The 16390-nt window shown below is 36.3% G+C and overlaps 1 protein-coding gene across 3 annotated transcripts in view; it reads right to left on the reverse strand.

Moving 5' to 3' along the window:
- Positions 1-16390, reverse strand: part of STAG1 (STAG1 cohesin complex component) — a 354251-nt gene that overhangs the window by 5918 nt on the left and 331943 nt on the right. For all 3 annotated transcript variants that reach the window (XM_019747971.2, XM_019747962.2, XM_074312886.1), the window contains 2 exons: positions 3940-4145; positions 73-247 (listed from right to left, as the gene is read on the reverse strand). In XM_019747971.2, coding sequence (XP_019603530.1) covers positions 73-247; positions 3940-4145 — 381 coding nt within the window. The remainder of the gene's footprint in view (positions 1-72; positions 248-3939; positions 4146-16390) is intronic.

The following is a 16390-nucleotide window of genomic DNA, read 5'->3' on the forward strand; positions in this document are numbered from 1 at the left end:
CATCTACCAGTGTTTGCAGACGTATTTTAATGTCAAGGTTTAATGTCAAGAAAATGAACTTCTACTACTTACTTGTGTAAAAAGTCGGGTTCAGAACCATGTTCAGACTCAGGTTCTTGAATCTGCTCTCCCATGGGCCGGCTATTCTCCCGCAAGACAGTGGAAGTGAGCTGTGGTGCTGGCAGGGGGCCAGGAGTCTGGATCATGGTGTCAGTCCTGTTTAGCCACGTATTATCCAGACTTTCATCTGTAAAATTCCAGTTAGAGTCACAGAATGTCATGGGTGGAGTGAACTCTGGTGGAAGTTATAGCGCAGACTTGAGCATGGCTCTGGAGTTACACTGCCCAGCTCTGAATCGGTTACACTGAGTGTGACTTTGTATAAATTGCTAAAACTTCCAAAATTCAGTTTTCTCATACAAAATAGGGGGTATCAGTACCTAACCTCATCGATTTGTGAGGATTAAATGAGGTAACATGCATAAGCATCAAATGTTAGCTATCGTCACATTCTCATCTCCTCCAAGTCCTTCCATTTCTAAGGATTAATTCACCATAGAGGCCGAATAAGGAGGCCAGTTTGAGACCCCTTGTAAGTAACCTTCCTTTGCTCGAGCAATAAAGGGCCTATTGGCCTTTACAGAGGCCCCAGACAGCAGAACTTAAAAGTCTGGCTGGTCTTTACTGAGAGCAAATCAACTGAACACTGGTCATCAGAGAAATATTTTCTCCAGGTCATATTATGTGGGGATGGGTTGAGAGGCTCACTGTTTTCATCCCTCTAAGTTCTACCACTTCAGGGAAGTCTTCCCTGATCACCCCACTTACCATTCTCTTTCTATTTAACTTCTAGAGGAAACAATCATTCCTGATTACTCAGAACTAAATTATATACTGTCCTGTACTGGCAGGTTATTTGCCATGTGCATGTTATCTCTGTAATTAAAGTCTCTTCAAGGAACCTGGAACTATTTTCTTCCTTCTTCTGAAGATCATTTATAAAGATCTGAGCAGATTAAAGCAGTATTTGCATACCTAAACTATATCCTGATAAAATATTAATTATAAGTTTCTACTTATAAAAATTATAAATTATTTTAATATGGAAGACTTAAAAATATTACTGCTATGTCTCTCCTTCTGAAGAATTTTAATCACAAAGTATAGTATGAATTCCATTGTTTTTCCTCTTCATTAAGTCTCAGAGATGTATACATGTTAGATTCCTCATCTGTCATTAAGCATCCTATCTGTATTTCTCAGGTTTCCAAAATTTTGTGAGATGTATACATTTTGTTAGCTTTTCTGCCCCTGGAAATAACCGATAGCTTGGTTAAGGTCATTCCAATAATCTAAAACTCACTACTGAATCTCTTAATCAGCAAGAATGTGTTTCGTCTTTTATTCGTAACACTTTTCATTCAACATTTAATTCACAATTTTTATTCTCTGCGGCACTTAAATTTTTAGATCCTAAGAATGATATAAGAATGATCGTAGAACGGTTCTTAACCTGGTACACTCATCTTTCAGCTTTTTACTACACGTCATCTTTTCCAGAATGTCTTTCTGAGTCATTAAAAGTTTGGTCACTTCCTGTATGTTCTCAACCTTTTTGATCAATCACAGCACTTACCATTCTGAACTGAAATTGCCTGTTTCTGTCTCCCCATCTGTACTATGAGCTCTTTTATTAACACCGAATCTCCAGCATCTAGCACAATTCTTAGGAAGGTGCTTGGTAAAGACTTAGTGAATAACTTAAAGGAAGAACTCACTCTTCTTGAAGAGATCCTTCTAACCCCTAAAGATTCCTCATAAAAACATTTCTTGCAAAGATCTCTCATCTTTATCCCAAAGAGATGAAACTGCTGCCTAACGGTTCTGGGCATGTAACCTACCTTAGTTACTTGGTAAATTTTTAAATTGACACAGAGGAAGTTTACTTTTTTGCAATTTAATAATTACCAAATTATTAGGTTGGTGCAAAAGTAATTGCAGTTATGGCAATTATTTTTAACCTTTAAACCACAATTACTTTTGCACCAACCTAATAGGTTATCTGGTCCATATAGTCTTCTCTTAGTCCTAAAGATGATAATACTGACTGCTCCATTAGTGAATTTGTTTTGTTATTTAAAGTCTCTAGGCCTTCCTTAAGTTTCTTCTGTGTAAAATATGGATAATAATGTTGAACTCAAAGCTGATTTATAAAAAAGACATTTATACAGCATTTACTGTGTGCCAGGGACTGACCTATGTGCTTTACAAATATTAGTCAACTAAGTGATTAAATGATACAATGGATGTAAAACACATTTCTGGTACATAGCAAGGATTTGAGGAATGCTGGCTAATATGAATATTACATCTATGAAAAGCTGTGAGTAGGAAAATATATGTGTATGTATGTGTGTAGATGGATATCATATAGATATAGATACAGATATGGGAGTTATGGGGCACCCCGACATAGGCTGCTCTAGAAGACATTATCAAAAGGAAATGTTAGAAGTTTAGGATCCTACAGTACAAATACAGGGTTTTGTATTTTCGTTCTCTGGACCAAAAATATTTTAAGTCTCAGATAAAACTTGAAATCTTAAACTTTTAATTTTCTAAGTATTTTCAAATATTTTATCCTGTTTGAAACATGCAGTCAGCATAATTTACTGAATGATGCTACATAACAGGCCTTACTACATGGTTATGATGACATCCTGACCACAGCAGCTAATATTTATAGAATACAATCTGAGTGCCATGCACTGCTAAGTAACTAAACACTGTGTGTGTGCTAAGTGTTTTATTTGGAATATTTCATTTCACATTCACAACAGCTGACAGGATAGGTACTCTGATCGTCCTTCATTTGATCAGTGAGGCTTAGGGAGGTTAAGCAACATGCTCAAAGGTCACACAGCTAAAAAACGAGAAAGCCAGGTTTGAATTCTAGAACTCTGATTTTTGAATTTGTACTCTTCATCAACAGTGAATACAGTCCCCCCCCAATGAGGAAAGAAACATTACATTTCAATTCTAATTAATTTTGCCACAGATTTTAGTAAAATTTTTAATGAGTCAGTATTTTTTAGGCAGCAGAGGCAAGATGCTAAAAAGTACATAGACAGTTGTAAAAAGCGGCAAAAGCACAGGATTCAGATCACTGCCTTTCTCTCTTGGTTTGGAGAAAACTTATCAGGAGAAGCCTGAAGATGGGGGAGGATTATTTGAGGAAATAAACATTAAACTTTGAGTTTTCTCTTAGTTTAAGAGTAATGCTTTGTTTTAGTAAGGCAATTTTTAGTTTTTTGGATATATGGATATCTACTATTGATCACATTTTCATTGTTATTCAACTCCCTGTTTCCTACAGTTCATGAGGGTTATAAAACCAGATTTGGCCATCACTATTTTAATACACAAAAATTATCCATCTGAATGGTGGAAATGGAAAGCTGTTCTAATATATTTAATCTGCTGCAGATATCTACCTTCATCTTACCAGAATCTCTCCTATATTAGTATGAATTTTGACAGAATAACACTATATAAGGTTGGTGCAAAAGTAACTGCAGTTTAAAAAGTTAAAAATAATTGCAAAAACCGCAATTAATTTTGTACCAACCTAATAACTATCTTACTTTAAATTTTAGTGTATTAGAGAACTATCATACAGCTATCATAACTGTGTCCATTTTTTCTCTGTGCCTATCTTCCTCTGTGTTCCATGCTCTTTCAACTTCTTTTTCCTTGGTTCTTTCTCCTCCCACTTTGTCTATTCCAAGCTTTTCCCCTAACCTCTTAAATGTGTACTAAATAGACAAGGAAATAATGTGCTTTAACAGTATCATCTTGCTTCAACAGACTATTTGCTACTTTATTTACCTCTATAATACCAGGAAAGCTATTTGTTTCATAGTGTAAAGGCAGGCTTACCTTCTACTCGTTTTTTGTGAAGTGGGGGTCGTCCTTTCTTATTCCTTACTGAGGAGGTTTTGCTGCTGCTGCTTCCACTGTTCACAGACATTCTATCATCTTCACCTCCGGTGACTAATGAATTTCTATAGGAGATGAGTGGAAGCCATACATCTTCCCTCCTTTCCATCATCTGCTCCGTAAGGAATTTTTCTAGGTATGAATGACTAGAAATACAATAGAAGAAGCAGTGATTTTCATGGAGGCACTTAGTTTATTTTTTCATAACCTGAGGCTCTCTCTAAAGGTTCTGAAGAATCCCTAAGGGCACACTGTTAACAGTGGTTACCTTTGGAAAGAGAGGAGCTGAGAATTTAAGGTTTTGCTTCACATATTCCTGGAATACTTTTAAACAAGTGGCTATATTACTAAGGGTATGTGTGGCATTCTGTATTTCTTCATTTTTAAATACCAATGGTCAAAACAAACAAACACCCCAGAAGTTTGGCTCAAAAAGGTTGAACACAAGCAGAAACCACCTTGGGAACCACTACAGGAATAGGAAAACCTGAACTGTAATTCATGAATTGCTAGAGGCACACTATGGACAAGTCTGAGAGTTAGAAACTCTAGGGAGACCCAGTCATAGAGGAGGGCCCCACAATACTGTGAGATTTACCTCCAGGACCTCAACCAGGTTCCCACAGTAAATATCAGAGAAAATTCCCACAGTACTTCTGGCAAAGGTAGGAGAAAAGGAACTATTCTGAAATCTGCCAGAGCATATTGTTCTTAAGGCCTCTCCTCAGGGGAAACTAGTTAACCAGAACTTAACTTGCTGGGATATTATTACCTGAGCCTAACTGACCTGGGGGAAGGGAAATAGCCAACTCCAGCCCACTCTACTCATCCTGACCCAGCTAAGCATGAAGAAAAAGAATCTGAGAAGCACATGTGAAGTTCACAGTCCAGAGGCGTAGGTTCACTAAAAGGCTGAGACCTAATCATAGGACTACAGAATGCTTCCCTTCCCCACAACACCTCATCACTAAAAGCCTATTTACAGCAGTTCCTTTATCTAATACATCATGTCCACCTATCAAGAAAAATTACAAAGCATACCAAAAGGCAAAAAACAATTGGAAGAGAAAGAGCAAGATCAGAAGCAGACATGGCAGGAATACTGGAATTTTCAAACTGGGAATAAACAACTATGATCAATACATTAAGGGCTCTAATGGAAAAAGGACAATGCCTCTGATGGGCTTGTTAGTAGACTGGATGTGACTCAGGAAAGAATCTCTGAGCTAGAGAATATCTCAACAGCATCCTCGAAAACTGAAAAGCAGAGAAGATGAAAACACAACAGCATCTAAGGACTGTAGTTAACTATAAAAGGTATAAGATATGCATAACGAGAATGGAACAGAATATCTGAAACAATAATGACAGGATTCCCCCAAATTAATTAGACACCACACCACAGTCCAGGAAGCTCAAAGAACCCGAAACATGATAAATGCCAAAAAAAAAACACCCATATCTAGGCAACATCATTTTCAAACTACTGAAAATCAAAGACGAAAAAACATTCCTGAAAGAAACCAGAGGAAAAGAACACCTTAGCTACAGCAGAACAAAGACAAGAATTATAACCAACTTCTCAGAAAGCATGTAAGCAAGAAGAGAGGGGAGTAAACTATTTAAAGTGTTATGAGAAAAAACCCCACCAGCCTATAATTCTGTGTATTGCAAAATTATCCTTCAAAAGTGAAGGACAACTACTTTCTCAGACAAATGAAAATTGAGAGAATATTTTACTGGAAGACCTGTTTTGCAAGAAATGTTAAAAGTTCTTTAGAGAGAAGGAGACTCTCATAGGTTAGAGACTCGATCTATAGAAAGTAAGCAAGAGCACTGAAGAAGGAATAGGTGAAGGTAAAATAAAAAATTTTTGTTACTGTTAATTGATCTAACAAATACGTTTGTTCAAAATAATACCAACAATATATTTGATTATGTATGCTTATATATAAATTAAATGAATGACAGCAGTGATACAAGGGATGGGAGGGATGAATTGGATTATTTTGTTATTATAAGGTACTCATACTACCCGTGAAGTGGTATAGGGCTGTTTGAAAGTGAACTTAGATTAGCTGTACATGTATATTCAAACTCTAGGGCAACCATTAAAAAAAAGTATCACTATGCTAAGAAAGGAGAGCAAATGGAATCATAAAATGTTCAATGAAAACAACAAAAGGCATGTGACAACATGGACAGATCTTTGAGATTATCATGCTAAGCAAAATAAGTCAGACAGGAAAAGTTGAGAACCATATAATTTCACTCACATGTGGGATATAAAACAGAAAGCAGCAAATGAACAAGACAGACAAACAAAACTCACAGACACAAACAACAGTTTAGTGGTTACCAGAGGGTAAGGGGGAGGAGAGAGGAAAAAGTGGGCAAAGGGGGTCAAATACATGGTGACAGAAGGAGATCTGACTTTGGGTGGTGAACACACAATGCAATATATAGATGATGTGTTATAAAATTGTACACTTAAAGCCTATATAATTTTATTAACAAATGTCACTCCAATAAAGTTAATTTAAAAAGCATGATTAAAAAAACAAAAAGCAGAAAAAAAAGGAAGACAAAAATTGGAGCAAGAACAAGGGCAACAAATAAAAAACAGTAAAGAGTATGGTAGATGTTAATCCAAGTATATTATAATCAATTTTAATGTCAATGATCTAAATGCACTAAGTAAAAGAGATTGTCAGAGCGGATGAAAAAATAATACCCAACTACAGGTTGTCTATATGAAACCCACTTTAAATATAAAGGCACATATTGATTAAAAGTAAATAGATTGAGAAAGATATACCATACTAACACTAATCAAGAAAACAAAAAATAAAAGCAGGAGTTGCTATATTAATTTCAGAGCAGATTTCGAAGCAAGGAAAATTATTACGGTTAAAGAAGGGCACTATGTACTGATACATAGTCAATTCTCCAAGAAGACATAATCCTTAATGTGTATGTGCCTAACAACAGAATATCAAACTATGTGAGGCAAAAACTAAGAGAATTGCAGAGAATAAGATGAATCCACTATCATAGTTAGAGAGTTAGACACTCTATCAGAAATGGACCGATTCAGCAGTCAGAAAATCACTAAGAACATAGTTGAATTTGATTACACCATCAATTACCTAGATATAATTGATGTCTATAGACTACCTCATCCAACAACAGCAGAATACACATTTCAATCAAGCTCACCTGAAACATTCAAGACAGACCACATTCTGTGTCATAAACCACACCTTAACAAATTTAAAAGAATAGAAATCATGCAATGTCTGCTCTCAGACCACAATGGAATAAACTGGAAATCAGTATCAGAAAGATAGCTGGAAAAACCCCAGATACATGGAGATTAAACAACACATCTCTAAATAACATGAGTCAAAGAAGAAATCACAAAAGAAATTTTAAAATGTTCTGAACTAAATTAAAAAGAAAACCACCAAAATTTGTGGGATACAGTGAAAGTGGTGTCCAGAGGGAAACTTATAGCACTGAATATACATATTGGAAAAAAGAAAAATATAAAATCAATAAGCTTCCACCTTAGGAAACTAGAAAAATAAGAACAAATCAAATCCAATGTGGAAGAAAAGAAGTAAAAAAAATTACATTAAACGCGAAAACAGAAAATCAGAAAATCAGCAAAATCACAGCTGGTTCTTTGAAAAGATCAATAAAATTTATAAGCCTTTAGCCAAGCTAGCTAAGAAAAAAAGAGGACACAAATTATTATCAGAAATGAAAGAGGACACACCACTACACAGAAGCTATCGACAATAAAAAGAAAATAAAAGAATACTATAAACAACTCTATGCTCACAAAGTTGACAATGAAACAGACCAATTCCTTGAAACACATAATTTGCTAAAACTAACACAAGAAATAGACAATCTAAATAGGCCTATATCTATTAAGTAAATTGAATCAATAATTAGTAATTCTTCAAAACAGAAAAGCATGAGGTTCAAATGGTTCACTGGTGAATTCAACCAAACATTTAAGAAGAAAATACACCACTTCTCTACAATCTCTTTCAGAGAATAGAAGCAGACAGAATAATTCCTAACTCATTCTATGACACCAGCATTACCCTAATACCAAAACCAAACAAAGACATTACAAAAAAAACTACAGACTAATACCTTCATGAACATAAATGCAAAAATACTCAACAAAATATAAGTAAATAGACTCCAACAATGCAATAACAGAATTATATACACCATAACCAAGTGGTGTAACCCATGTATGCAAGATCAGTTCAACATTCAAAAATTAATGTAATCCATCATATTAACAGGATGAAAAAAGAAAAATCAAATGATCATACCAATAGATACACAAAAGGCATTTGACAAATCCAACACCTATTCATGATAAAAACCCTCAGTAGGGCCGGCCCCGTGGCTCAGGTGGTTGGAGCTCCGTGCTCCTAACTCCGAAGGCTGCTGGTTTGATTCCCACATGGGCCAGCGGGCTCTCATCCACAAGGCTGCTAGTTCAACTCCTCGAGTCCCGCAAGGGATGGTGGGCTCCGCCCCCTGCAACTAAGATTGAACACAGCACCTTGAGCTGAGCTGCCTCCAGGATGGCTCAGTTGGTTGGAGCACGTCCTCTCAACCACAAGGTTGCCGGTTTAACTCCCGCAAGGGATGGTGGGCCACGCGCGCTCCCTGCAACTAGCAAAGGCAACTGGACCTGGAGCTGAGCAGTGCCCTCCCCAACTAAGACTGAAAGGACAACAACTTGAAGCTGAATGGCACCCTCCACAACTAAAATTGCAGGGACAACTTGACTTGGAAAAAAGTCCTGGAAGTACACACTGTTCCCCAATAGAGTCCAGTGCCCCTCCCCAATAAAATCTTAAAAAAAAAAAAAATCATTCTTAGAAAAACAAAACAAAAAAACCCCTCAGTAAACTAGGAATAAAGGGGAACTTCCTTAACTTGATTAAGAACATTTAGAAATACACCTTGTAACTAAAATCATACTTAACCATACTTAATGCTGAGAAACATGAAACTTTCCTACTAAATCAGCTACAAAGCAAGAATGTCCCCTTTTAACCATTCCCCGTTTCAATACTGTACTGGAAATTCTAGTTAATGCAGTAAGATGACCAAATAAAAAATATACAGATTGGACAGATACAAATCAAACCGTCCTTGAACCCAGATGGCATAGATTGTCTACGTAGGAAATCCTAAAGAATTAACCAAAAAGGAGTCTGGTCAAGATGACGGAGTAGGTAAATGCTGTGCTTGCCTCCTCCCATGTCCACATTAAAATTATAAATAATTATAGAACAATCAGTCAGAAGAACCATCTGAACACTAACTGAATGGAAGTCTTATAACTAAGGATATAAAGAAGCCACTTTGAGTCGAGTAGAAGGGATGGAGACACAGAACAGGCTGGCCTCACACACCCATATGTATTGGATGAGAATCGGCAAGGCTAGCTCAGCTGCAGACGTACACATTGAGGAATGAGGGTTCTCAGACCCACTCTGGGATCCTACAGATTGGAATACTAGAGACCCCACAACATTTAGCTGTGAAAATCAGCAGGGATTCTGAACATCGGGGAGAGACGGAAGGCTGCTGGAAACTGAGGTATCCACTTAAAGGGCCGACACACAGACTCACTAGCTCCTAGGCATTCATTCCAGGCACTGGTGGAGGGACAGCAGCTCAGGGGAACACCAGGGACATACAGGGAGAAATTGAGTTGTATGGCTATGGTACGAGGGTCAGAGGGATGGATGCCACTGTCCCTGTGTTGAGCCCTCCTCCTGTGCAATACACAGGCAGGCACCATCTTTCTTGTGTTGAGCCCTCTGCCCACACATCCAAATATGAATCTACATTAACCTGGTGAAATCTGCTTGCTCCACCCTGATGACTCCCTCACCCAACTTGCACACAATCAGAGGTATCTTCTGCAGCAAAAAGCCACCCCAACAGACACACACCGCATGAGGGTCTTTCAGCAGCAAGCAGCTAGCCTTGGCTTGTGCACTGCGGGAGGCACTTTTAGCAGCTGGCAGCCAGCTGTGGCCCATGCTGCAATCTGTCTTGGACAACTCTTGGATATCTGCAGGCACCAGGCTCAGCACTGGCACCAAACCTGAATCTGCATTAACCTGCCGAACACCACTCACTCCACCCTGGTGAATCCCTGAGACCCCACAGCACCCAACTTGCATACCACACAAGGTTCTTTCAGTGGCTGAGCCTTACAGGCAGGGAACAGCAGGCTTCAGGGTGCCCTGGACCTTTTCCTGAGCTGCCCCAGGCCCAGTACTGGTGGCAGCTGGCCTTGGTTCACAGCATGGCCTCTTGCATGTGCCGCCAGGTTGAGCACTGGCAGGGATCAATGATGGATTGCTTTATAGCTCCTACCAGGCAGCTCCAGGCTGGTCACAGGCAGCAGCTGACCTTGACCTGCATGGGAGCCCCTCACCTGGAGGCTGGTTTCAGACTGCAACACAGAACCACCCTGCTTTTCAAGTGTACATGAAACACTTTCCAAGCTAGACTACATATTAGGCCACAAAACGAGTCTCAATAAATTAAGAAGACTGAACTAGTATCAAGTGTGTTCTACAACCACTATGACAAGAAACTAGAAATCAATTACAAAATACTGAAAAACAAACATGTGGAGGCCAAATAACATGCTACTAAACAATGAATGGGGACACAAGGAGATCAAAGAAGAAATCAAGAAAGACATTGAGACAATGAAAATGAAAACACAACAACCCCAAATCTTATAGAACACAGTGAAAGCAGTCCTATGAGGGAAATGCACAGCAATACAGGCCTACCTCAAGAAACAAGAGAAATCTCAAATAAACAATGTAACAGTACACTTAAAAGAACTAAAATAAGAACAACAAACAAAGCCCAAGGTGAATAGAAGGAAGGAAATAGTAAAGATAAGAGCATAAATAAATGAAATAGAATCATAAAAAAAAAATCATCAGTGATATCAAAAGCTGGTTCTTGGAAAAGATAAACAAACTTGATGAACCTTTAACCAGACTCATCAACAAAAAAAATGAGAACCCAAATAAATAAAATCAGAAATGAAAGAGAAGTGACAACTGACACCACAGAAATAGAAAGGATTCAAAGAAAATACTACATATAATTATATGCCAACAAATTGAATAATCTGGAAGAAATGGATATATTCCTAGAAACATACAATCTTTCAAGACTGAGTCAAGAAAAAACTGAAAATGTGAACAGACTGATTACTGCAAATGAAATAGAATCAGTAGTCAAAAAACTCCCAACAAACAAAAGTCCAAAACCAGATGGCTTCATAGGTGAATTTTACAAAACATTCAAAGAATTAATACCTATCCTTTTCAAACTATTCCAAAACATTCCACAGGAGGGAAGGCTGACAAGTGAAAGACATTACAAAAAAGAGAAAATTATAGGCCGATATCCCTAGTGAACATAGATGTAAAAATCGTGAACAAAATATTAGCTAATTGAATTCAGCAATACATTAAAAAGACCATACACTGTGATCAAGTGGGATTTATTCCTGGGATGCAATGTTAGTTCTATATCCGTAAATCAATTAACATGCTATACCACATAAACAAGATGAAAGACAAAAATTTATGATCATATTAATAAATGCATAAAAAGCATTTGACAAAATTCGGCATCACTTACGATAAAAACTCTGAGCAAAGTGGGAATAGAGGGAACATACCTCAACATAATAAAGACCATATATTGCAAATCCACGGCTAACATCATACTTAATGGTGAAAAGCTACAAGTGTTTTACTTAACATTAGAACAAATCAAGAATGTCCACATCCACCACTTTTATTCAACATAGTATTGGAAGCCCTAGCCATAACAATCAAACAAAAAAAAGAAATAAAAGGCATGTAGACTGTCATTATTTGCAGATGACATGATACTATATATAGAGAACCCAAAAAATTTCACCAAAAAACTATTAGAACCAATAAATGAATTTAGTAAACTAGAAGAATACAAAATTAATATTCAGAAATTGGTTGCATTTTTATGTACAAATAACGAACTATCAGGAAGAGAAATTTGGAAAACAATCCCATTTACCATTGCATCAAAAAAATTCAAATACCTAGGAATGTATTTAACCAATGAGGTAAAAGACCTGTACTCAGAAAATTATCAGACACTTAAAAAAGAAATTGAAGAAGATACAAATAAATGGAAGCATATATCATGCTCATGGATAGGAAGAATTCGTATCGTTAAAATGTCCATTCTACCCAAAGCAATCTATAAATTCAGTGCAATACATATCAGAACACTAATGGCATTTTTCACAGAACTAGAATATATAATCCTAAAATTTAAATGGAACCACAAAAGACCCCGAATAGCCAAAGCAATCTTGAGAAAGAAGAACAAAGTTGGAGGTATCACGCAGCACGGTACCGGCATAAAAACAGGCACACAGACCAAAAGAAAAGAATAGAGAGTCCAGAAATAAACCCATGTCTACAGGGTAACTTAACCTAACAAAGAAAGCAAGACTATACATTGGGGTAAAGACAGTCTACTCAATAAATGGTGCTGAAAAACTGGACAGATGCATGCAAAAGAATGAAACTGGACCACCTTCTTACTCCATATACAAGAATAAACTCAAAATGGAATGTAAGATCTCAAACCATAAAACTCAGAGAAAAAAATATAGGTAGTAAACTCTCAAACATTACCATAATATTTTTTTTGGATATGTCTCATCGGGCAAGGGAAACAAAAGAAAAAATAAACAAATGGGACTACATCAAACTAAAAAGGTTTTGCACAGCAAAGGAAACCATCAACAAAACAGAAAGACAACCTACTGAATGGGAGAAGATATTTGCCAGTAATACATCTGATAAGGGGTTAATACCCAAAATTTAAAAAAGAACTCATACAACTCCATACACCAAAAACAAACAAACAATCCAATTAAAAAATGGGCAGAGGACCTGAATAGACATTTCTCCAAAGAGGACACATACATGGCCAATAGACATATAAAAAGATGCTCGACGTCACAAATCTCAGAGAAATGCAAATTAAAACCATAATGAGATATCACCTAACACCTGTCATAATGGTTATCATCAATAAATCAACAAACAACAAGTGATGCGAGGATGTGGAGGTTTGCAAATTGGTACAGCCACTATGGAAAACAGTTTGGAGATTCCTCAAAAAGTTAAAAATTAAACTACTTTATGACTCAGCAATTTTACTTCTGGGTATTTATCTGAAGAAATCCAAAACACTAATTTGAAAAGATTATGAACCTCTTATGTTCACTGCAGCACTATTTACAGTAGTCAAGATATGGAAGTAACCTAAGTGCCCATGAACATACAATTGGATCAAGTAAAGGTGGTACATATATATGATGCAATATTACTTGGCCATGAAAAAGAATGAAATCTTACCGTTTGTAACAACATGGATGGACCTAGAGGGTATTATGCCAAGTGAATTAAGTCAGACAGAAAAAGACAAATATCGTATCATTTCACTTATATGTGGAATCTAAAGAACAAAATAAACAAACAAAACAGAAGAAGACTCATAGATACAGAGAACATTTTGAAGGTTGCCAGATGGCAGGGTGTTGGGGAGCTGGATGACAAAGGTGAAGGGATTAAAAAGTACAATTTGGTAGCTACAAAACAGTCATGGGGATATAGAGTAAAGCATAGGGAATACAGTCAATAACAATGTAATAACTGTGTATGGCATCAGGTACTGTGTACTAGACTAATTGGGGGGATTACTTTGTAAATCATATAAATGTCTAAGCACTATGCTGTTCACCTGAAACCAATACAAAATAATATTGAATGTCAACTATAACTGAAAAAATAAAAAAGAACTGTCAACTATAATGGAAAAAAAAAAAAGAATTGACCCAAAAATGGCTGGGACTTAAGGAATTATAGCAATGTTGCAGGATACAAATTTAATTTACAAAAGTCAACTGCTTTCCTATATATCAGCAATGAAAAAGTGGAATTTGAAATAAAAATCACAACGCCATTTACATTAGCATCCAAAAAAATAATTACTGAGGTATAAATCTAACAAAACACATACAAGATCTACATGAGGAAAATGATAAAACTCAGATAGACGAAATGAAAAAACTAAATAAACAGAAGAGATGTTCCATGTTCCTGGGTAGGAAGTTTCAATATTATTAAGAAGTCAGTTCTAACTTGATCTTTAGATTCAAGGCAGTTCCTATCAAAGTTTCAGCAAGTTATTTTGTGGATAACAACAGACTGATTCTAAGGTTTATACTGTGAGGCAAAAGACCCAGAATATCCAACACATATTGAAGGAAAAGAACCAGAATATCCAACACACATTGGAGGACTGACACTACCCAACTGTAAGACTTATTATAAAGCTTACAGTATAATCATTTTGCAATATATATGAATATCAAGTCATCACTCTGGATATCTTAACCTTACACAATGTTTTATGTCAAATATATCTCAATACGGCTGGGAAAAAGCTACAGTAACAAAGATATGTGGTACTGGCGAATGAATAGACACATAGATCAATAGAACAGAATAGACAGCCCAGAAATAGACCCACATAAATATAGTCATCTGATCTTTGACAAAGGAACAAAGGCAATAAAATGGAACAAAAATAGTTTCTTCAACAAATGGTGCTGGAACAACTGACATCCACGAAAGAAAAAATTAATCTAAGGCACAAACCTTAAACATTTCACAAAAATTAACTCAGAATGGATTACAATCCTAAGTATAAAACACAAAAATATAAAACTTCTAGAAAAATCACATAGGAGAAAACTCTAGATGACCTTAGGTATGACAAGGACTTTTTAGATACCATACCAAAGGCAAGATCCCTGCAAAAAATAATTGATAAGCTGTACTTCTTTAAAATTAAAAACTACTGCTTTGCAATAGACACTGTCTAACAATGAGAAGACAATCACAGACTGGGAAAATAGTTGCAAAATACACATCTAAAAGGACTGTTACTTAATATACAAAGAACTGTTAAAACTCAGTTAGAAAACAATCTGATTAAAAAATGGGCAAAAGACCTGAACAGACACCTCACCAAAGAAATCATACAGATGGAACATAAGCATATGAAAAGATGCTCCATATCATATGTCATCAGGGAAATGCAAATTAAAAAAAAACACAAAAAACAGGCTAAGGAGGCTAACTGACTAAGGAGGTTTAAGCACAACCTTTGATTAATAAGAGGTTTATGCTGACACGGGGGATCCCTAGGTACCCAAGCCAAATGGTAAAAAATAAGGGGGATAAAATCTGAGCAGGGACAGCAGAGGCTGCACACTGCAAGAGCAACAGACTTCACAGAGTTTGTACATCCAAGTCTCTATAAACAAATGACAAAGCAAACAACATCAATCTCAGGGGTGGGGGTGGGCAGAGTATCAAGAGTAGGTACATTATTTCACAATGTATCATATAGGCAATATATTACCTAAAATATTCAGTTTTCAACAAAAAATTAGGAGACGTGCAAAAAATAGCAAAATGTGACCTATATACAGCTTAAAAAGAAAAAAAAAAAGCAAGCCATAGAACTTTGGCCCATAAAAATTGTAAAGCAATGACTATAAATATGTTCGAAGAACTAAAGAAAACCATGTCTACTTCAAAGTATGATGACACTCTTTCATTTAATAGAGAATATGAATAAAAAGATAGAAATGGTAAAAACAAAAAATCAAATGGAAATTCCATAGTAGAAAAGTACAACAACAAAAATTTAAAATTCACTACAGGGGCTCAACAGATTTGAGCTGGCAGAAGAAAGAATCAGTAACTTGGAAGATATCTCATTACAGATTATATAATCTGAAGAACAGAGAGAAAAAGGAATGAAGGAAAATTAACAGAACCTGAAAGAAATGTGCGATATCATTAACTACAATGACATGTATAATGAGTGTACCAGGAGAAGAAAGGAGCAGCAACAAATTTGAAGAAAAACATTAATCTACATATCCTCAAAGCTCAACAAAGTCCAAGCAGGAAAAACTGCAGAGATCCACTCCCAGATGTAGCATAGGCAAAATATTGAAAGACAAAGATGAAACAAAAGTCTTAAAAGTAATAAGAGAAAAGTAACTCATTATACACAAGGGACCGCCAATAAGTTTAAAAGCTGACTTCTCATCAGACCCAAGAGAGGCCAGAAGGCAATGGGATTAACCGTCTCTATGTCACAAAAGTAAACAACAATCTTATATCTAGCAAAACTATATTTCAAACCTTAAGATAAAATAAAG

This window comes from Rhinolophus sinicus, linkage group LG10 (assembly GCF_036562045.2).
Source record: "Rhinolophus sinicus isolate RSC01 linkage group LG10, ASM3656204v1, whole genome shotgun sequence".
In the NCBI taxonomy this organism is placed as follows: Eukaryota; Metazoa; Chordata; class Mammalia; order Chiroptera; family Rhinolophidae; genus Rhinolophus; species Rhinolophus sinicus.